General features: G+C 36.5%; 1 protein-coding gene across 4 annotated transcripts in view; it reads right to left on the reverse strand.

Moving 5' to 3' along the window:
- Positions 1 to 24574, reverse strand: part of SCFD1 (sec1 family domain containing 1) — a 107129-nt gene that overhangs the window by 62736 nt on the left and 19819 nt on the right. For all 4 annotated transcript variants that reach the window (XM_019009843.4, XM_019009844.2, XM_055361353.2 and 1 more), the window contains 4 exons: positions 23113 to 23202; positions 16949 to 17004; positions 15882 to 15967; positions 12935 to 13034 (listed from right to left, as the gene is read on the reverse strand). In XM_019009843.4, coding sequence (XP_018865388.1) covers positions 12935 to 13034; positions 15882 to 15967; positions 16949 to 17004; positions 23113 to 23202 — 332 coding nt within the window. The remainder of the gene's footprint in view (positions 1 to 12934; positions 13035 to 15881; positions 15968 to 16948; positions 17005 to 23112; positions 23203 to 24574) is intronic.

Raw genomic sequence — 24574 nt, forward strand, 5'->3', positions numbered from 1 at the left:
GCTTTTGAATGTGTTTGCTCTTGCTTCTCTAGTTCTTTTAACTGTGATGTCAGGGTGTCAGTTTTAGGTCTTTCCTGCTTTCTCTTGTGGGCATTTAGTGCTATAAATTTCCCTCTACACACTGCTTTAAATGTGTCCCAGAGATTCTGGTATGTTGTGTCTTTGTTCTCATTGGTTTCAAAGAACATCTTTATTTCTGCCTTCATTTCGTTATTTACCCATTAGTCATTCAGAAGCAGGTTGTTCAGTTTCCATGTAGTTGTGTGGTTTTGAGTAAGTTTCTTAATCCTGAGTTCTAGTTTGATTGCACTGTGGTCTGAGAGACAGTTTGTTGTGATTTCTGTTCTTTTACATTTGCTGAGGAGTGCTTTACTACCAACTATGTGGTCAGTTTTGGAATAAGTGTGATGTGGTGTTGAGAAGAATGTATATTCTGTTGATTTGGGGTGGAGAGTTATGTAGATGTCTATTAGTGCAGAGCTGAGTTCAAGTCCTGGATATCCTTGTTAACCTTCTGTCTCGTTGATCTGTCTAATATTGACAGTGGGGTGTTAAAGTCTCCCATTATTATTGTGTGGGAGTCTAAGTCTCTTTGTAGGTCTCTAAGGACTTGTTTTGTGAATCTGGGATTTGTTTTATGAATCTTGTTTTGCTCCTGTATTAGGTGCATATATATTTACGATAGTTAGCTCTTCTTGTTGAATTGATCCCTTTACCATTATGTAATGGCCTTCTTTGTCTCTTTTGATCTTTGTTGGTTTAAAGTCTCTTTTATCATAGACTAGGATTGCAACCCCTGCTTTTTTTTGCTTTCCATTTGCTTGGTAGATCTTCCTCCATCCCTTGATTTTGAGCCTTTGTGTGTCTCTGCACATGAGATGGGTCTCCTGAATACAGCACACTGATGGGTCTTGACTCTTTATCCAATTTGCCAGTCTGTGTCTTTTAATTGGGGCATTTAGCCCATTTATGTTTAAGGTTAATATTATTATGTGTGAATTTGATCCTGTCATTATGATGTTTGCTGGTTATTCTGCCCATTAGCTGATGCAGTTTCTTCCTAGCATCTATGGTCTTTACAATTTGGCATGTTTTTGCAGTGGCTGGTACTGGTTGTTCCTTTCCATGTTTAGTGCTTCCTTTAGGAGCTCTTGTAAGGCAGGCCTGGTAGTGACAAAATCTCTCAGCATTTGCTTGTCTGTAAAGGATTTTATTTCTCCTTCACTTCTGAAGCTTAGTTTGGCTGTATATGAAATTCTGAGTTGAAAATTCTTTTCTTTAAGAATGTTGAATATTGGCCCCCACTCTCTTCCTGCTTGTAGTTTCTGCTGAGAGATCCACTGTTAGTCTGATGGGCTTCCCTCTGTGGGTAACCCGACCTTTCTCTCTGGCTGCCCTTAACATTTTTTCCTTCATTTCATCTTGGTGAATCCGACAATTATGTGTCTTGGGGTTGCTCTTCTCGAGTATCTTTGTGGTGTTCTCTGTATTTCCTGAATTTGAATGTTGGCCCGTCTTGCTAGGTTGGGGAAGTTCTCCTGGATAATATCCTGAAGAGTGTTTTCCAACTTGGTTCCATTCTCCCTGTCACTTTCAGGTACACCAATCAAATGCAGATTTGGTCTTTTCACATAGTCCCATATTTCTTGGAGGCTTTGTTCATTTCTTTTTACTCTTTTTTTCTCTAAACTTCTCTTCTTGTTTCATTTCGTTAATTTGATCTTCAATCATTGATACCCTTTCTTCCACTTGATCGAATTGGCTACTGAAGCTTGTGCATGCATCATGTAGTTCTCGTGCCATGGTTTTCAGCTCCATCAGGTCATTTAAGGTCTTCTTTACACTGTTTATTCTAGTTAGCCATTCTTTTAATCTTTTTTCAAGGTTTTTAGCTTCCTTGTGACGGGTTCAAACATCCTCCTTCAGCTTGGAGAAACTTGTTATTATCGACTTTCTGAAGCCTACTTCTGTCAACTCGTCATTCTCCGTCCAGCTTTGTTCCGTTGCTGGCGAGGAGCTGCAATCCTTTGGAGAAGAAAGGGCGCTCTGGTTTTTAGAATTTTCAGCTTTTCTGCTCTGTTTTCTCCCAATCTTTGTGGTTTTATCTACCTTTGGTCTTTGATGATGGTGACCTACAGATGCAGTTTTGGTGTGGATGTCCTTTTTGTTGAGGTTGATGCTATTCCTTTCTGCTTGTTAGTTTTCCTTCTAACAGGTCCTTCAGCTGCAGGTCTGTTGGAGTTTGCTGGAGGTCCACTCCAGACCCTGTTTGCCTGGGTAATCACCAGCGGAGGCTGCAGAACAGCAAATGTTGCAGAACAACAAATATTGCTGCCTGATCCTTCCTCTGGAAGCTTCATCTCAGAGGGGCGCCCGGGTGTATGAGGTGTCAGTCAGCCCCTACTGGGAGATGTCTCCATGTTAGGCTACACAGGGGTCAGGGATCCACTTGAGGAGGCAGTCTGTCCATTCTCAGAGCTCAAACACCATGCTAGGAGAACCACTGCTCTCTTCAGAGCTGTCAGACAGGGACGTTTAAGTCTGCAGAAGTTTCTGCTGCCTTTTGTTCAGAAGCATGGCTATCTTTCATTTGCAAGGCACTATTCTTAGCACCTTATATTAAGTCATTTGATCCTTACAATAACCTGTAGAAGCAGTAATAAAATTCCCATTCAAGATGAAAAAACTGAGGCATAAAGAAGTTAACTGTCCAAAGTTATACATAAATATGTGGCAGAGTCAAGATTAGGCAGTCTGACTTCAGAGGCAGTGCTTTTAAGCATTATGTTTTAGTTGTATCACAGTGTGAACAGAGTGAGTGGAATTAGATTCTATCACTTGAAATTCCCTGTAGTGCAGAACATGGGTAGCCTCAGGTGATAAATAGGCAATTTAAAGACTAGAGAGTCACAATAAATGGTTGGAATGACAAAAGTTTAGTATATTTCACTCTATTACTGTTTTTCCTATAGACCCCTCATATTATCATAGGGCAAGAAAGTGACTTTACTTAATCCTCTCAGTTTCCCATCCTCGTATCTAAACTTCACTTAGCACAAAAATCATCCATATAGAGAGAAAGTAAAAATAGCACAATTGTGGAAAACTATTTTAAACAGTAACAGCTACATCTGGAAAGAACCCTAGATTTAAAAAACTATCTAACAAAATAAAAGATATTGAAGAGAAACATCTTTAAACAGTTAAGTTTTATTAAGTAGAATTTCTAGTGAAGTACTATTTCCATGGTGATGACACAGCTCATTCAAAATAAAGTTAACTTGCTAGCAAAATTACTGCTCTAAAAGTAGGAAAGCATGTTATTACTGAAGTATTGATGGAATCCTTAAAACACAAAATAATAAAGGAATAAAAGATGTTAAGAATTCTGAGAAATAATTTAATAGCAAGGATATTTCCATTGTTTGCATAACAGTAAGGCAAATAAAGGTAATTTCAATCTTCCAAGTTAGGAAATTAAAACATCCTGTGCTGTACTCAATCATGTTAAAGCAACTGAACGTTTATACACAAATAAAAGACAACAGAATTAGTTTTAACATGATAGAGTCTAATCTGTTTCCATTGACAGTCACATTTTCCTAACTTAGAAGATAGGACAAAGGTGCCCCAAATCACTACCTATAAATAAATCCCATCAGGAAATGCTAAAAACATGTAGAAGCCTTCAGCAGTCTTGTTTTCTTTTCCCAAGTTAGAGCAATCAGTAGAGCCAGAGAGAGTTAATGTTAACAAAATAATCTCTGGATAATATAGGCAATACCTATTTATGCAGACTTGCAGTTCACAGGCAAAGAAAAGGAAAGTAAAATAAAAATATCTTTTATTTTGGCAAGAATTTACTATCTCAACTCTAAATGCTATTACAGCAATCATTAAACATCTATTGTTTCAACAGATGTACTTTGGAGTCATAAACACAACGCCAGAATTTTCATATTGAGGTGACACACTAAGGTGAGTCCTCAACTTCTACTATCAAATTAACCAACAAGAGAAATAAAATACAAGGGAGAATCTATTTAAAACTAGGGAACACATATAAATACTTCTTGATAACGATGGAAGTGAACAGAACTAAGGGATGTGAGGAAGAGGAAAGGAAACTACCCATTGGCTCCACCAACATCTTCCACAGCTTTGGCTTCCATCCTCGCCTACATTAAAGAAATGTCCCATCAGTCATTTGAAGATGAGCACATCTATATTGTCTCATCCTTGCACACAAACCTAGGGAGAATTCTCATCTCCAAAAAGAAGCATTTTCTCTGGAGAAAATCTTCATCTTAGGAGTTAAATAGTTTGGGGAATAGGGTTGACACCAATGAGAGAAGAAATGATAAAGAAAATGTTTAATGCACACAAATACATTTGTGTGTATTTTCTCTAAAGCAGGCAAATAATCCTCCTGTAAATCACAATTATTTCTTTCATACTTAAGATTTTAATTGTAAAATAAAAGCTGTGAGTTTCATCACTTTTTGCCAAAGGTCGGTAAAAGACAAAATATGATCTTTAATATATTAAACAGAAGATAGAATTTTAAGACAGGAATAAGGATCATTGTCTTCATAAGATAAATCAACAGACTAATATATCAGGGTTTCGATACCTATAACAGTTTCAATTGGATTTAGGGAAAATTAAAGCATTATGTGAAAAATTTATTTTTCAAAGCTCATCCCTAAAACTAATTTCCATAAGAGAAAATGTTAAAGACTAGACACCTAAGCAAAAGGGAGTTTAAAACTTATTTCTACTCTTCCTAAATGCTTCAAAACCAGTTTCTGTTCAACATTTGATAAAGTGGTGATAATGCCTCTAACGACAGAATTTACAGAAGCCCCTAGAGACTGTAATTATATTTCTTACCGAGACATCAACTATACACAACCAATAAACAATTTCCTACCCTCAAAGAGCATGGATAACTATGGAACTCAATGAGAAGAGATCAGAAGCTTTACTCTAGAGAACGAGTTACACATCAGATGTTATTTGACATCCATCACTCTACAACAGATACATATATATTAAGATGGGCTTCTAGCTAAAATGATATAAATGTATATTTATAATGGCACAACTGTCCTGAGTGGCTGAAGAAACAAAACTCCCAGTCATGGTGATGATATGTGGTTTTAATCCATCTAACAATTTAAATCCAAATATTTTCTGCTTTACATAACAGTCATCTGGTTTCTTTGGTTCACACAAATCAGTCTCTCAAACGAAACTCGAGTAGAGCAAGGATTAAAACATGTTTGTTAGGAAGAAACAGGAAGACTCAGCCTTCCATTGATGCTTTCAAATTGTGTGCAAAGTCAACAGTCACTAATGTAATTTTACAATTTCACAATACTACTTGTTATAAAAAAAAAATGGGTTCTTTAATCTCAGAGAATGAGAAAACTGGAAGATGCTGTCTTTTTCGCCACGGAAAATGTCTGGAAGCAAAAGTATCCCAGTAGAAATAAACAGCGCTAATAGTCCAGACTGTGGTATCCACTATTTGCTACTCAAAGGAACCAGAGGCTTTTTGAGAAATGGATGCAGCCAGGTCTGAGGCAGAAAATGAATATGATTAGCTTAGGATATTTTTCATACCAGGAAGCAAAGAAACTATCAAAGACTGATGGGGTTATGTCAAGAAGCTATCAAGGCCAACATGACAGGCCAAAAATGAGATAATTCAAGCATCAAAATGAACAACTGTAATACTGTAAAAACATCTCAAATATAAAAATCTGTTAGTTCATAAAATGATACTTAAACAAATGACTTTATTGATTGTCTCTGCAAATTACTAGGGTACTCACTAATTCTGAAAATTGACAAAGGAAGACAAGCATTTGTCCTAAGTAGGTGATAAAAAAAGTTATTTATATAAGCATATTGGCTAAAAAGATGAAGGAGGGATAACAGTATCAGAAAATCACCATTTGCCATCAGTAATTAAAATAAAGAGGGAATAATTATCAGTGACATTTAAACCTTTAGGTAAAAGATTTATGGAGAACCCTTAATGGATGGATCATGCTGACAATACCTGAAACTACTGATCAATCTGTTCACTAACATTAGGACAAACAGACATTATGTACCTCCTGATATAATAAAACAGAAACTAAAGAACACTGCTAGTTAAAGTGGCCTTGACAAAGAATTGAATGAGATCTAATCAATTTCCACAATCAATGAGTTTACACAAAGTATCGGGAATACAAAAGGATACAATCAGCCAAATGCCAAAATGTAGGAAATTCTATAGAAAAATAACCTAATTCTTTCAATCAAAAAATGGCAATTAAAAAGAAGTGAGGAGGGAGGAACTGAGAGATTTAAGAGCTATATCAACTAATGCCATGTACAGATGTATTTCTGGATCCTTATTTGAACAAGCCAACTGTAAAGAAGCATCTTTGAAACAATCAATACAGAGCGGGTATATCACCAGGAAATTAACATTAATTTTGTTGCGTAAAATTATAACTTTAAAAAATAGATACATGCTGAAGTATTCATGCTTAGATCATATAATACCAGGGAAGCTGAACAATGTAAATATGAGTTCATTACAGTATTCTCTGTATTTGTGTTATTTGAAATATTCCCTAGTAAAAGTTTAAAAAATTTTATTCATAACAGAACCTAAAAAAATGAAGTACAACCCACAATTGTTTTGCTCATCCATACTGGACAAGGAACAATAAATACTATGACCAAGAAAAAAAAATCTTTATTATTTTATGCCACTGAGGTTAGAGGGTTAGACTAAGTAGCACAACCTAACCTATCTTAATTCAGAAGCCAAGGTATTCTTTACAGCATCAGCAATATATTTGGGAAGCTTGTTCATTTTTATTAAAGCAGAGCTGTTTACAACCCTAGGACTCATGAGCTGGAACCCTCCCACCCACCAGATACACTGCCGGCAATATGCAAACATTTCTACCAGTCTTCATGTGATAATTTCAACTCATAAGTAATTCATTCAATCTCTAAAAGTAGTAAAGAATTTGGGTCTTATGATTTAGAATTGCAATGTCCAATACAGTTGCCAATAGTCACAGGTGGCTACTGAGTACCTTCAATGTGATTAGTCCAAATTGAGATGTGATGTAAATGTAAAATATATGTCTTAAATATGAAAAGAAAAAACATCTAATATCTTAAATTATTAATTGATTACATGATCCTATATTATGTTGAAATGCAAATATTTTGAATATATTTGATTATAAAATATATTATTAAAACTTTGTAAAATGTTCCATCATAAATATAGACAAATGTTATACAACTAGAGTATAAGGCAAAAAAAAAAAAAAACTATAGCAGCTACAGTTAGATCAGTAAATAGTACATACTCTTTTTCTCCCTTAGATTAAATAAAAATTCAATCCAAGTTCAGACACAACAACAAATATGGAGATATACTGAAACACTGCTATTTTTAAAAAGTGAATGAAATTAGGGATATCTTTTGGGCTTTTACATAGCCTACAGACCTTCAGTAGACACTTCCTATCAAGTACAGTAAAATATGTATTTGCTTGGATTAAATGAGTAAAAGTTTACATTACACTTTTGACTTTTAGGCAAATGCTTGAAATTAGGCTACATAGTGCTGACCAAGAGGTTTTGTGTTAATAAAGATTAGAGGATCAAAGAATGTCAACCTTGGACCCAAAGCATCAATCTTGAACTATATCTAGGCACCTGTTACATTGCAATCACATGTCTTTAAGGAAATAGGTGTTCCTGAAGTGCTTCTCTTATAACCTTAGCTAGGTGCATTAGCTATCATCTTAGCTAGGTGCATTAGCTCACGCCTGTAATCCCAGCACTTTGGGAGGCTGAGGCAGGTGGATCACCTGAGGTCAGGAATTCTAGAGCAGTCTGGCTAACATGGCGAAACCCCATCTCTATTAAACATACAAAAATTAGCCAGGCATGGTTGCACATGCCTGTAGTCCCAGCTACTCAGGAGGTTGAGGCAGGAGAATCGCTCGAACCTGGTAGGCAGAGGTTGCAGTGAGCCGAGATCGCACTCCTGCACTCCAGCCGGGGCGACAGGGCAAGACTCCATCTCAAAAAAAAAAATAAATAAATAAAATAAAAAATAAAAAAAATGCTTCTCTTACAACCTTTTAAAAAATACATATTTATTTGGAAACCACTTTTTTTTTTATTCTTGACTGGAAAAAAAGGTAAACTTTAATTAAAGTCCCTATGTCTATTAGTATAACTTCCGATTTAATGTTTCAAATAATAGGAGTCAGTAGCAGAGGGTGCAAGGTACAAAAAGAGAACCTAAGATTTGAAAAAATAAAGGCCAAGTAAAAAAACAGAGATAAAATAATGTCCATCCCTTTGACTGAAGTCAACAGCTCTGCAGCTGAACAATCAAATCCACCTCTCCTGCAACCAAGATATAATAAAAAAGAATCAGGGCTTCTAATTACTAATTTTGCTTCTTAAATCCCAATAAAAGGAGATGGGCACTGCAAAGTTGCTTTTTTTTTTTTTTTTTAACCAGAAGAGTGTATTTCCCGTTTAAAATGAGAAAAATCATCTTTCTGACACAGAGGGAAGCTGTGTGAATTTCCATAGTTGTTTGTAAGTTCTAATATATAAACAATTATCAATGGTGCAGATTTTCAGGCAAAGACATTTAATATAAAAAGTAAACTGCAATTTTAAGTTAACATTTACTATTTACTTACTCCATCTTGTGGAGGCAAAGGGTATAATTATTAAGTGTTTTAAAAGCTCTGAAGACCTTCAAAAGTAGCAGGTTTAGCAATCAACAAAAATTTTTGTGATTATAATTTATGACATCTCAGTTATAGTTTGTTCACATCCAGAAACTGCATTAAGATTAATAAACAGAATTAAGTCATTTTAAGTTGCATAGTTAATTATAACCAACCTCTTCAAAGATTCCCAACTTTTTATGTGAAGATTAAACAAAAAAACTCTACCATCTACTTTCACCATCTTTTATTTTTAAAAGGATATTTTCACTTCAAATAGTAGGAAATAAAAATTAGTATAAAGGCCAGTATAAAAGCACATTTCATAGTCCTTTTTATTCTCATCTCATTCTGAAACAGTGAAAACCTCATCAAGGACCAGTATTATCCTTGTTTGGTTTTAGGGAATCTCTGCCCTAAGTTATATTTCCCAATTTCCTCTTCTGACAATGGAGACTGAGTCTACCCTTTTTATGTTGCAATTATTTGTACATGTGTCTTATCTCCTGTACTCAAAGCACCCTGTACTTTAATTTCCTCCATCCAGGGGAATGAAGAGGGAGCCCAGGGACTCTTAAAGTTCAAGAATTGGAAAGGATCCCTAGACATCTCGGTGTTTTAGACTGCCTTAACACCACCACTGGCAGGTGTGATGAGGCACCTGTGATCGGTATGCTATGCTCTTATTAAGACACTTGCCCCTTGCTCCTACCCAACAGTAAGGGCCCCACCAACCAAATATGATTTGAGACTACCAATACTATCTTATTATGCCCATTAATCCCTGTACAACTCTTTAACCTCCAATCCCACTGAGACCCCATCTCCTATTCTTACCCTACTCTAGAAATCCTGTCATCACTTCTGGAACCCATACTCAGTCATCAGCAAAATCTCCTATTCTGAACATCCTCTCTAAACTTTCCCTGTTCTTTCTTGCTGTAATTGAACTCCAACTGGCTAACCCCTGCAGCCTTCTCAAATGGGAACCTGATTTTTTTTTTTCTTTAACCTCTCACAGCTCATACCACTGGATCTGAGACTGGAATTAGGTGTCTTCCTTGCTACTCCCAGACTCTTTACTTGCCCTCTTTCCTAAAACTAGCTTTGAAACTCATGTTGTCAGCCTGTAACCATGGTTCTCAATTGGGCAATTTTGCCCCTTTCTGCCACCTGGGGTATAATTGGCATGTGTAAGATGTTTTGGTTGTCACAACTGAGGGAGTTCCACTGGCACCTAGAGAGTCAAGGCCAGGAATGATGCTAAACATCCTACAATGCACAGGACAGCTCCCCCTGCCCCCCAACAAAGAATGATCAGGTCCAAAACGTCAATAATGCCAAGGTTGAGAAATCCTGGTCTACAGTGCTCACTAATGCCACCTGCAGGACGCTCTTATCTCCTGCATCATTAACTTCGCTGTTTGGATCATTCCCATTAGTACACAAACATGTTGTAATTTCCGCCATTTAAAAATATTTTCTGTTCGGGTGCAGTGGCTCATGCTTGTAATCTCAGCACTTTGGGAGGCTGAGGACCAGACTTTTTTCCTGAACTCCAGACTCATGTAACTACCTACTCAACATTTACATTTTGATATCTTAATGGGCATCTCATTTTTTTTTTTTTGAGACAGGGTCTTTACTCTGTTACCCAGGCTGGAGGACAGTGATGTGATCACAGTTCACTGTAGTAGCCACAACCTGTTGGGGATCAACTGATCCTCCCACCTAAGCCTCCTGAGTAGGTGTGCCACCACAAGTCTCTAATTTTTATTTTTTGTAAAGATGGTGCTTCCTTATGTTGCCAGGCTGGTCTTGAACTCCTGGGCCCAAGTGATCCTCCTGCCTTGGCCTCCCAAAGTGCTGAGATTATAGGTATGAGCCACCATGCCTGGCTGGCATCTCACATTTAACATACCCAAAACTAAACATCTGATCTTCCCTGGGGAAACTGCCTTTTCCATCCCACTAAACAACAACGTCTTGCCATTTGCAAAGGCTAAAACCTTGGAGTCATCTTTGAGTTCTCTCTCTCTCTACATCTAACTCCCACATCTAACTTATCAGCAAATCCTATACTCTACAGTCAGTATAAAAAACACAGCCCTTACCATTTCTGTCCTGCTATAAGCTGCTATCATCTCAGCTAAGATAACTGCAACAGCCTCCTAACCGATCTTGCTCTTCCTGTGCCCCCAAGGAGTCCATTTTCAGTATAACAGCTAGAGTGACAGTCTTCAAATGTATACTAGAATCCCATGTGGTTCCCCATTTCCATCAAGTTAAAGTCAATGGCCTTTACAATCACAATACGATCATATACTATAATCCCTAGAGTCCTGTATTATATTGCTTCCTGGGTCCTATTTATTTAACCTTTTCTCCTGCTTCTCTTCCCCTGCCTCTCTTCATTGTAGCCATCTGGCTGCCCTGCCATTTTCCAAACATATTAGTCATCCTTCTGCTTATGTTCTTTTCCCACATAGCTATATAATTCACTACCTTACCTCCTTTAGATCTTTACTCAAATGTCACTTTATCAGTGAGGTCTTCCCTGTTTTAAAATTTCACTCCTGTTCACCATTATCTACTTTACTGTCTTTCAGGGTACCTTCCACCTTCTGAAATGCTGCAAGTTTTATTTTCTTTATTGCCTGTTTCCCCTACTAGAATGTAAGCTCTAGAAAGACAGGAAAGCTATTGTTTTTGTTACTATTGAAGCCAGGGTTTAGAAAGTGTGTTAAAGAGTAGGCACTCAAATATTGGTAGAACTGAATTCCTCCTCTCCCACCTCTTACTTGACCTCCTAAAGCCTGATTCCATGTTCTACTACTTAGGGTTTAATTTAAGAGTCCCTTTGATTCTTCTTGCCCTCTCTACTGAATTAAAGTTGACTGCTATTTCTTCGACACTCATCCTAGAGTCATGGCATAGAAGAATGACCAATTTCCATCAGTAATTCTAAATCTGATTTATTTAAATAAATACTTTAGAGCCAATATCCAGGTTTTAAAGAAATAAACCAAATCATCTATTGCATGTCTTTCATTTCCTTTTTTTTTTTTTTTTGAGACTAGGTCTAGCTCTGTCACCCAGGCTGGAGTGCAGTGGCACAATCTTGGCCCACTGCAACCTCCGCCTCCTGGGTTCAAGCAATTCTCAAGCCTCAGCCACCCAAATAGTTAGGATTACAGGCGTGTGCCACCACGCTTGGCTAATTTTTGTATTTTCAATAGAGACAGGATTTTGCCACGTTGGCCAGGCTGGTCTTTAGCTCCTGGCCTCATGTGATCCGCCTGCCTTGGCCTCCCAAAGTGCTGGGATTATAGGCATGAGCCACTACACTCAGCTTTCATTTCCTGTTTATATGACATGTTGGGCAATCTTTACTATCATGATACGATTATATAGTGTAATCCCTAGAGTCCTGAGCTAGGAGTTAGTAAACTACAGTGTTAGTTTTAACAAAGCCAATGATTTGAGTTCAAATTCTTTAATGTCTGTCTATCAAATAGAGACTATTCTGGCCTGATTACATAGTGTCTCATAGAGAAATTATTTGTGTACCTATTTTCTTTCCATTGTCTTTGAAGACAAGCCGTGTTTTATCACCTGTGTATGTCACATGCTAAACACAACACTTAGCAGCTAAATTTACATATGCATAAATACAAATTTTTGCTATAAGCATAAAATCAGATATGTGGAATTACTTCAGAAAACATATGGTGTAACATAAAAAATACTATTTTTTTTTAATGTAAAATGAGGTTTAACTGATTCCCAGAGAAAAGAGAGAAATTACAGCTTTTCTCCTAAGGGAGAACACATTTATTTACTTATTCAGTTGGAAAATTAAAAATAAAACAAGATAATCCATTTTCTTCAATTGTTTTCTTTTCCTTCTTTTCCATGGCCAACAAAACCACTACTTTACCCTATAAAGATCATAAATTTGAAACTAAACTTCAATGCTTCACATTTTCCAGCATCCACACCCAGTAATACCAAATCCCATCACTTGTTTTGTTCATAGGTCTCAGTTCCATCCTTCTCATTTTTGTTTCTGTAGCCATGATGTTAATTTTAAATTAAAGGGAACACTGCATGTTACTATATTTCAGTAATAAGTGCTGTATTTAGTCTCTTACCAGTACATCATGCACCAATGCTTGATATGTCCAAGTATGATGTAAAGGAGTTGCCAAATCTATGTTTCTGTCAACAAGGACTAATAAGGGCCTCTGGAAGCTGTAAATATACATATAAAAAATTACATAACTCTTGATACCAGTGTATACATCTAAAACATTCTACTACTTTCCAGTATATGCCATTTTGATATGAATAATAGTATGCTAGTATTGACAATTCCTAATACTTTGTTTTTTAGTATATGTGCTGCTGAAGCAAGCACCACAATACTTTGCTTTTTGTTGAGACAGGGTCTTGCTCTGTCACCCAGGCTGGAGTGCAGTGGCGCGATCATAGCTAACTGCAGCCTTGAACTCCTGGGCTCAAGCAATCCTTCTGCCTTGGTTTCTGGAGTAGCTGGGACTACAGGCATGCACCATCACACACCTGGCTAATTTTTAAACATTTTTATAGAGATGGGGGAGGCTGGCTTTTAAAAAACAAATTTAACATGGTCACAAAATTACAGTAATGCTTTGGACTAGTTAGAGCTTGTGTATGATGCCAGATTATAAATTTTACTTAGGAAATTTTTTTTTTTTGAGACTCTGTCACCCAGGTTGGAGTGTAGTGGCACAATCACAGGTCACTGCAGCCTTGACTTCCCAGGCTCAAGTAATCCTCCCACCTCAGTCTCCCAATTAGCTGAGACTCCAGGTGTCCACCACCACTCTTGGCTAACTTTTAAATTTTTTTTAGAGACGGGGGCGACTAACCACATTGCCCAGGCTGGTCTTGAACTCCTAGGCTCAAGTGATCCTCCCACCTTGGCCTCCCAAAGTACTAGGATTACAGGTGTGAACTATCATGCCCTGCCAGGAAACTTTTAGGAAAAAAATCTATATAAATATTTCTATAGAATACTTTTTGTGGTTAGCAAAATAATAAGCTGCTTCTACTCAGAAGTTTTTGATGTTTCTGTAAAAAAAGGCAATAAGGAATAGTTATTGTCAGCTTCAGGGAAAACAAAGAGTAGGAGCTTATAAATTTACACAAATGTTTGACAGTTTCATAAATTATAATTTTTTTCCTATAAACACAAACTCAAAAAAGCAGACTCTGGAGAAGAGCCTCAAAAAACGCTATACCACTATAATATACAAAATGAAAACATAATGCCATAATGGTACCTAATTATATTATTATCCCCTTAACAGAGAAGGCATATGATACCTCATGTACTGTTGCTCCATTATTACAATTTAGATGTGAAATAAAGTACCACCGAAAGCAAATTGAGGCACAGTCATTTGGTTATCATGTGTCTACAGAAGTTTTAGAGATCTGCTTTAGAGGCACTATCATATCAGGAGTACGCACCACTTTTCAAAAGGCATCACTATCTGTTTACATATTTCCTTTCGCAATAGAATTAACTCATTACACTCTTCTGGGTATAGGACAGTGGATTTCCTAACTGCATTGACTCTGGGATAAAAAGTCAGAGTGGCACCCTTGTGATCTACTATGATTTATTATACCAGAGCTAGATGGAAGGTAAGGGAGGATGGCCTACCGCAGGGTTTCTTAACCCTAGAACTACTGACATTTGGGGCTGGATAATTTCTTGTTATAGGGGGTTGTGGTGTGCATTATAGGATGTTTAGCAGCATCCTACAATGTATACTACAAGATTCTAGTAACACCTACCAGTTATGACAACCAAACACGTCTCCAGACATTACCAAATGGCTATGGGAGGCAAAAACTGCCCTTAGTTGAAAATCACCAGCCTATGGTTGGATTCAAATTTATTTAACAATAGTCCAGCAAGGTTGTGACCACTAAGGAAAATGATTAAGAAATACATCCAACAAGTTGAGAAACAAGACGCCCATATTATGATAATGTGAATAAATTTAAAAAAATTATCCAAATAAAACAGTGCCTTTATACTGGTTTCTAAGGCCTATCCCAGAGAGCTATAAAAAGGGAACTATTAAGTAAGATATGACACAGTGGTTGGTTCTGTTAAAAAACAAAAAAAAAGATCAGGTGAGAATTTGATGTTTTTCTTCTACCTAATGAGAAACATTTTGAAGAATACTTAAGACCAGAAATGAAATCATAGAACCATTTAAAATAATGTGGAAACTGAGACAGTTAACCAAACAATTGAAACACAGTGTTAGTGTGAACTCCCAATTATACAGGCAGTTTATAAGGCTGTAGGAGACACCAAATTGACTTGAGATGAAGTCTATAGAAAGTTATTATGAAACTATTATTTCTAGTGGGCAGTTATTTCTCTGGGCATCTGTTTATTTTGGGCTTTATTTATTAATTCATCTAAACTGCGGTTAAGAATTAATTTTCCAGAATATAATCTCTTCTTTAAACAATTCTCAGCCATTTGAGTGGGTTTCTTTACTTCTTTACTCCATTACTATTAACAATCAAAAGTTAAATATACTATAATGTATAGGGTTTTTTAGTATTTCTATTCAATAATAAGCAGCCAAAAACATTGGCATTATTTATGCTAGAAATGCTAACAATAATAAAATGTTTTTCAAGTTTAGGCTATTAATATTTAAGTATAAAATGGAAATCAGATTAATAAAGGTAGAAACAGATATAAGTATCACAAGTTTTTCACTCTGAAAAATAACCAAGCGGTTTAATGATAATTGAAAGAAAATGGCTTCTGACCTTCAAAGCCTTATACACAGAAAAATTTTTCTTATAGATGATAAAATGCTTAGAAATTTTTACCAAAAGGTAAATTGAATAAAATATTCCACTTGTATTTTAAGAACAATATGAGTCAAAACCTTGATCCTGATTAGCTCATTAAAAAGAAACAAATTTCAATTACAAGGATATTCTATCAGCCAAGAAAAGTAACAAAAAAACTCTACAAATATTTTAAAGTCTTACAAGTGTATTTAATAACAGTAATACCTGAATTGGCCAGCTCCAAGTGTATCACCTGTAAAAAGACTGTTTCTTGCATCTCTTAGATTTTCTCGAAGTTTCTTGTCAAGTTTCTGAAAAATAAAATTTTAGATTAACTCTTAACAGTTTCATATAACTTTATGGAGGTTAATTCAAAATGTGTTTTTAGTTTCATAACCAAGAAACCTGGAATTTCTTTACAAATAGCAAATCTAATACCTAAATATTTTAGCTCCGTCTTACCACTTCCATATCATCATAACTTGGACTTAACAAAGATCAGTGCCTTTTCCACTGTGAGTCGGGCCTGATGTCACTAAGAAGAACCTTTCATTGACTAATTTTACTTTGGCTATGGGAAACGCTTTGCAGTAATGATGCACACTCTTTTCCTAAGCATGACTGTTTTATCAAGGAAGGTGTCTATATGGAGAAAACGTTGACTTGGGTGGGTAGGAGTGAACAAAGTAGTGGTGGGTACAAGAAGCCTCAGAAGAGAAATGGAATATATGAAAGAAGGCAGTCTTCCACCAGTCAGTAATTCACTTGGGCTAATAAAGTTCCAAAATACCTCCTTCTTTTTCAGTAATTCTATAATTTCTCTAATCCCTTACTCATTTCTTAATCTTTAAAGCAAATTTATGAACACCTACTTTATACTTAATATTTTACTTCAATATAGTGGGATAGCAAAAAGCACTTCATTTTAAAAATGGTTATGATTAGTAATATTTGCTAAATGAAGTTAAATATTAAGTAATCTGGGGGATCAAATAAGTGTAAAATACTGCTTGGAGAGACAAGGTTGAATGAGGAATGTACATTTTAGTTTTAAAAAAAGAAATAGGACTGGAATAGCACACTGGAGTAAATAATTTTACTTTCTCGTGTGGAAGTAAATGATTACTTTTTATCTTTGGTGCAATCTCAATGTAATAAAATAAAAATATTTGCTATTGGTACCTACAACCAAGCAATCATATATTTAAATATTAACAAAACAGTTGCGTTACTTGTGGGAAAACAATTCACACAATGTTATTTATCTCCACGTGATATCCGCATGAACTTACCACTGCTACCATTTCTGCTGCTGTTCCTCTTGAACATCTGATTATAGGAACAGCACCTATTTTAACAATAAATGTTAGAAATGATCTTGGCTCTTAATTAAAATAGATACTTATAAAATACATCAGCATCAAAAATAACACATGTGATAGATACATACAATTTCACGTTATACACGATTTTACGTATTTATTTTTCCATATTTTTTTAATTTTTAAAAAATTAAAAAATATATTTAGGGGGTACAAGTACAGCCTTCTTACATGCATATATTGCATAGTGGTGACGTCTGGGCTTTTAGTGCACCCATCACCCGAACAGTGAACACTGTACTCAAAAGGTAATTTTTCAACCCTCGCCCGACAAGCACACATAAAAGGATTTATAATTTCCCTCACAAGCTCACATGAAAGGATTTATAATTTCAAGGGTAAAAACAAGTTTCAGAAATGAACCTTCCCATTAATAAAGAAAACAACAGGGAGTCAGAAGAAAACTATTTTTATATGGAGCTGACCAATCAGTGTGACTGCATTTTTTCCAAAGGATTGACTAAATCAGTATTTTGATCCCCTATGGGCAGTTTTTCTTTCCTTTTTTTTTTTTTGAGACGGGGTGTCACTCTGTCACCCAGGCTAGGAGGCTGGAGTGTAGTGGTGCAGTCATGGCTAGCCTTGACCTGCTGGGCTCAAACCATCCTCCCACCTCAGCCTCCTGAGTAGCTGGGACTGCAGGCACAGGCCACCAAGCCTGGCTAATTTGGCAAAACTCTGTCTCTACAAAAATTGCAAAAAATTTGCTGGGCATGGTGGTGTGTGCCTGTGCTCCCAGCTACTCGAAAGGTTGTAGACAAAGTTTCACTATGCTGTCCAGGCTGGTCTGAGCTCAAGTGATCCTGCTACCTCAACCACCTAAAGTGCTGGGATAACAAGTGTGAGCCTCTGCACCTGGTCTAGGCAGTTTCAATACATAAGCTTACTCTACTCACAGGATTCACATTAATTTGACTTAAAAGAAAAGAACGAAAAGAGCTTAGCTAATTTAGCAGTTTGGGGACTGCTAGTTTTTGTTTATTTTACAAATTGACAATAAAAAATTGTAGTTTTTTTAAAATACCAATTTAAATAATAGAAAACACATTATTCATATAGGTTGAAATCCTAAATAGAAAAAAAGTCCAACTGCACTGAAAGTCTCATAAGACAAACTGAGAACACTGTAATATTTATATGCTCAAATTGTCACTTTTTAGATTCTATAGGAAATATGAATATACTCAATCAATTGCAAAAGTAAAAACACAAAATAGCAAATTTTTCAAACCTGTGTTTTCTTTTGATGGCAAAAGTTATAAATGTTTGTAATAAAAAATTTAAATTAACATTAGAAATGGATAAACTTAACCCTCTTGATTCCAGCCCTCACAACCCCCATTAGAATTAGAAATGGATGCTTCCATGTTGTTTTCTACATATAATCTACTAAGTCTGTGTGTATATGTAAAAAAACAAAAATACGATAGTATATATACTGTTCTAAAACTTGTTTTTCCCCATGTAACAATTTAGTGTTGACATCCTTCTATGTCAGATTGGCAATAATTTCAATTTCTCCTTTGAAAAATAAATCACTGGCCGGGCATGGTGGCTCATGCCTGTAATCCCAGCACTTTGGGAGGCTGAGGCGGGCGGATCACCTGAGGTCAGGAGTTCGAGACCAGCCTGGCCAACATGGTGAAACCCCGTCTCTGCTAAAAATACAAAAATTAGCCAGGCGTGGTAGAGCATGCCTATAATCCCAGCTACTCAGGAGGCTGAGGCAGGAGAATCGCTTGAACCTGGGAGGCAGAGGTTGCAGTGCAACCTCCCTAGCATTTGGCAAAATTTTACAGACCGTGTGGGGTGACAAAATAGAAAGAAAATTATGTCTGTTTAACACTAAAAGTTGTATACGTGTACTTTCTTTATATATAAAACAACAACAACAACAACAACGAACCATATGAGGGCAATGAAAGCAGTTCAAGGCAGGCAGAAACTGGAGGGGTTAACTCTTGAAAGAAGAGAATCACATAAGGTAATATATATTTTTAACCAGCTTTTCTCCTGAGGGTACCTGACACATTACATGGCACACAGGAGAAAGAACTCAAGCAGAAAACAGGAAAATTACTAAGCTGAAGAATCAAACATTGGAGCTCAGGGCTGGAAATTAAGGGAAAAAAAAAATCCCTGAAAGGAGGGAGCCATACAATTTGCATATAAATTCTCTACATGTCTAAACATTTGTCTAAATCTTAAGACTATACATGGTAGCTCTTTTTTTGTGTGACATATTTTATTAATCTAGTGTGAGAATCATTTTAACAAAAAGGTTTTAAGTGTCTAAAAAATTAAAATTGCAATTAGGCTTTTAAACTGATCCATTAGTGATAGTACAGCACAAAGTCACATATTAGATACTAAACACAATTTTAGACAATCTACATCAGTGCTTTACATTTTGAATCAAGGAAACCAGAAGTTGTTTCTTTGAAAGAATAAACAAGATAGGTAGACCACTAGTTAGGTCAACAAAGAAAAAAAGAGACGATCCAAATAAACACAATGAGAAATGACAAGGGTAACATTATTATCGACCTCACAGAAATATAAAAAACCCTCAGAGACTATTACAAACACCCCTATGAACACAAACTAGAAAACCTAACAGAAATGAGTAAATTTCTGGAAACATAGAACCTGCCAAGGTTTAACAAGGAAGAAACTGAAGTTCTGGAATAACAAATTCCAAAACTGAATCAGTAATAAAAAACCTATGAACCAAAAAAAGCCCTGGACCAGATGGATTCACAGCCAAATTCTAACAGATATACAAAGAAGAGCTGGCACCAATACTACTAATATTATTCCAAAAAATTGAGGAGGAGGGACTCTTCCCTAACTCATTCAATGAGGCCAGTATCATTCTCATGCCAAAACCTAGCAGAGACACAACAAAAAAATAAAACTTCAGTCTGATACCCCTGATGAATACAGGTGCAAAAATCTTCAACAGAATATTAGCAAACTGAATCCAAAAAAATGAATCCACCACGATCCAGTATGCTTTATTCCCAGGATGCAAGGTTGATTCAACACATGTAAATCAGAAAATGTGATTCATTACATAAAAAGAACTAAAAACAAAAACCATATGATCATCTCAACAGACACAGAAAAGGCTTTTGAAAAAATTCACCATCACTTCATTTAAAAAACCCTCAGCTGGGCGTGGTGGCTCACGCCTGTAATTCCAGCACTTTGGGAGGCCGAGGCAGGTGGATCACGAGGTCAAGAGATTGAGACCATCCTGACCAACATGGTGAAACCCCATCTCTAGTAAAAATAGAAAAATTAGCTGGGCATGGTGGCATGTGCCTGTAGTCCCAGCTACTCGGGAGGCTGAGGCAGAATTGCTTGAATCCAGGAGGTGGAGGTTGCAGTGAGCTGAGGTTGTGCCACTGCACTCCAGCCTAGCGACAGAGCAAGACTTCATCTAAAACAAAAACAAAAAAAAACCCTCAACAAATTAGGCAATGAAGAAACATACCTCAAAATAATAAGAGTAATCTATGACAAACACACAGCCAATGTCATAATAAATGGGCAAAAGCTGTATGCATTCCCCCTGAGAACTTGAATAAGACACGGACACCCATTCCCATTTAACATAGTACTGGAAGTCGTAGCCAAAGCAATCAGGCAAGAGAAAGAAATAAAAGGCATCCTAATAGGAAGAGAGGAAGTCATACTATCTCTTTGCAGGTTATATGATCTTATACCTCACAAATTCCATACTCTCTGCCCAAAGGCTCCCAGAACTAATAAGCAGCTTCAGTAAAGTTTCAGGATGCAAAAGTCAATGTACAAAAACCAGGAGCATTTCTATACACCAATAATATCCAAGCTGAGAGCCAAATCAAAAATGCAATCCCATTCACAATAGCCACAAAAAGAAGAAAATACCTAGGAATACAGCTAATTAGGGAGGTGAGAGAGCTCTACAACAAGAATTACGAAACAAAAAGAAATCAGAGATGACACAAACAAATGGAAAAACGTTCCACGTTCATGGATAAGAAGACTCAATATTAAAATGGCCACACTGCCAAAGCAATTTACAAATTCAGTGCTATTCCTACCAAACTACCAATGCCAGTTTTCACAGAATTAGAAAAAACTTTTCTAAAAGTCATACAGAACCAAAAAAGAGCCTGAATAGCCAAAGCAAATCTAAGCAAAAATAACAAAGCTGGGAGCATTACACAACCTGACTTCGAAGTATACTACTACACGGCTTTTACTGTAGTAACCAAAACAGCATGGTACAAAAACAGACACATGGACCAATGGAACAGGTTAGAGAACCCAGAAATAAAGCCACATACCTACAACCATCTGATCTTCGACAATGTTGATAATAACAAGCAATAGGGAAAGAACTCCCTATTCAGTAAGTGGTGCTGGGATAACTGGCTAGCTATATGCAGGAGATTAAAACTGAACCCCTTTCTTTCACCATATACAAAAATAAACTCAAAATGGATTAAAGACTTAAATGTAAGACCTCAAACTATAAAAATCCTAGAAGAAAACCTAGACAACATTCTGAACACAGGCCTTGGCAAAGATTTCATGCTGAAGTCTCCAAAAACAACCACCAGAAAAACAAAAACAGACAAATTGGACCTAATTAAACTAAAGAGCTTCTGCACAGCAAAACAATCAGCAAAGTGAATGGACAACCTACAGAATGGGAAAAAATATTTGCGAACTATGCATCCAACAGAATTTATAAGGAACTTAAACAAATTGACAAGCAAAAACAACCCCATTAAAAATGGGCAAAGGACATGAAGAGACACTTCTCAAGAAAAACAAAAGGACATACGTGGCCAGCAAGCATATGAAAAAATGCTCAACATCACTAATCATTAGAGAAATGCAAATCAAAACCACAATGAGATACCATCTCACACCAGTCAGAATGTCTATTATTAAAAAGTCAAAAAATAACAGATGTTGGTGAGGTTGCAGAGGAAAGGGAACACTTATACGCTGTGCTGTTGGTGGGAATGTAAATTAGTCCAGCCACTATGGAAAGCAATTTGGAGGCTTCTCAAAGAACTTAAAACAGAACTACCATTCGACTCAGCAATCCCATTACTGGGTATACAGCCAAAAGAATATAACTCATTCTACGAAAAAGACACATCTACCCATATGTTCATTGCTGTAATATTCACAATAGCAAAGACATGGAATCAACCTAGATGCCTATCAAGGGTGGACTGGATAAACAATTTGTGATACACATACATCATGGAATACTTATAGAGCCATAAAAAAAGAGTGAAATCATATGCTTTGCAGCAACATAGATATAGCTGGAGGTCATTATTCTAAGGGAATTAACAGAAACAAAACAAAACACCCTATGTTCTCACTTGTAAGTGGGAGCTAAACAAAAAGAAAAGACACAAAGATGAGAATAATAGATATTGGGGTCTACCTGAGCATAGAGGATGAGGGTCAAAAAACTCCCTATCAGGTACCATGCCCATGGCCTGGGTGACGAATTCATTTGTACACCAAACCCCAGTGACACGCAATTTACCCATGTAACAAACTTGCACATGTATCCCCCAAACCTAAAATAAAAGTTGAAAATAAAAAAAAATTAAAAATAAAATTTGAAGGTATAGGTAGATTAGTATTACATACATAATGTTTTCTGGAGCCTTGGGCATCTGAACTTAATAGTTACCAAACATTTATTTCTCTATTTAGAAATGTGTTTGAAATTTTTCATAATGAAATATTAAAAGAAAATTAACAGGCACATAGGTGAAGTCACCACCAAGCCATTCAAATAATATGGTAGAAAATTATAACTACCAAAGACATCTAAAATGACAACTCAATAGATCTGTTAAATGTTAAGAGAACCACATCAAGTTATTGGAAGAATTGTTTTTATATACTATTGAATATATATTTTACTCCACTCGAGAACCTCTAGAGATCCAGGTAAGTGAGAACGAATCACATTACAGTGTAATACATTAAAATTACTTGTTAAATAATTTACTTTGAAGAATAACCTGAAAGACTGGAAAACTTACCCAGAGTAACAAAAAAGCAAAAGAGGCTGTCAACTATAGTGTCCATAACAGTTTCCATTTCCGTGTCTGTGATATCTGGCCTGTTAATGGCTAAAATGACATAGGAAAAGGAGAAAAAGTTGACCCAAACTTATGCCTCATCTTTCTAAAACTCCTAAAATTATTACTAAATTCTTAATTGACATATAATAAAACTCAGCAAGTGAAATTTTTTGGTTTTAATTTTTTTTTTTTTCAGACAGGATCTTGCTCTGTCACCCAGGAGGAAGTGCAGAGACATGATCACGGCTTACTGCAGCCTCAACCTCCTGGGCTCAAGTGATCCTCCCATCTCAGCCTTCAGAATAGCTGGGACCACAGGCACATGCCACCACGCCCTGCTAATTAAACAATTTTTTTTGTAGAGATGGGTCTCCCTATGTTGCCCAGGCTGGTCTTGAACTCCTGGGCTCAAGCGATCCTCCTACCTTGGCCTCCCAAAGGGCTGGAATTATAGGCATGAGCCACCACACCCTGCCTGCTTTAAACTTCTTTTAAATGAATAAATATCTGTTAAAAATTATACCACCTCAAAGAGAAAAATAAATAAATAACCACAACAAACTACCTTAATATCAGACATTAGGAGACTACTACTAAGAAAAACAACCCCACGATGTAAACTTACAAAATTTTTGCCAAGAAGGAAAATAAATATCATATTCCATAGTTTTATTCATAAACACTAGATGGCCTCAAGAAACTACTGATTCTGTTACCCAGCTACAGCCAGAAAAGGAAATGCAAATAAATTACAGCACAACCAACATTGCATATCATTTTCTTTATATTAAGTTATATAAATTTCTCTTCTAATCTACAAGAGTGTATATAAGTAGTTCCCAAACTTTACTGAGTATAAGAATCACCCAGGGAATATGGGGAAAAATTCTCTGGACGTTTTTAAAAATTAAAGATTCTTATCCCTTTCCTTTAGGGATTCTGTATGGATATGAATAATTCTAAAAAACCTATAATTTTGAGGCTGGGTGTAGTGGCTCACACCTGTAATCTCAGCACTCTGGGAGGCTGAGGGGGCAGATCACCTAAGGTTAGGAGTTTGAGACTAGCCTGGCTAACACGGTGAAACCCCATCTCTACTAAAAATACAAAAACTAGCCAGGTGTGGTGGCACACACCTGTAATCCCAGCTACTTGGGAGGCTGAGGCAGGAGGATTGCTTGAAACTGGGAGACAGAGGTTGCAGTGAGCTGAGATCATACCACTGCACTCCAGCCTGGGCGACAGAGAGAGACTCTGTCTCGGGGCGGCGGGGAACAACCTATAATTTTGACAAGCACCTCAGGCAATTCTAATGCAAATAGGCCTTGGGGCTACACTTTAAGAAACATTGTTGAGTAGACTGTCTTTGACAAAGACCTTGACTTACTTATCTTCCTCTCACAATATCAAGGCCCAGTGT

The sequence above is a fragment of the Gorilla gorilla genome, chromosome 15, assembly GCF_029281585.2.
Source record: "Gorilla gorilla gorilla isolate KB3781 chromosome 15, NHGRI_mGorGor1-v2.1_pri, whole genome shotgun sequence".
NCBI classification, from domain to species: domain Eukaryota; kingdom Metazoa; phylum Chordata; class Mammalia; order Primates; family Hominidae; genus Gorilla; species Gorilla gorilla.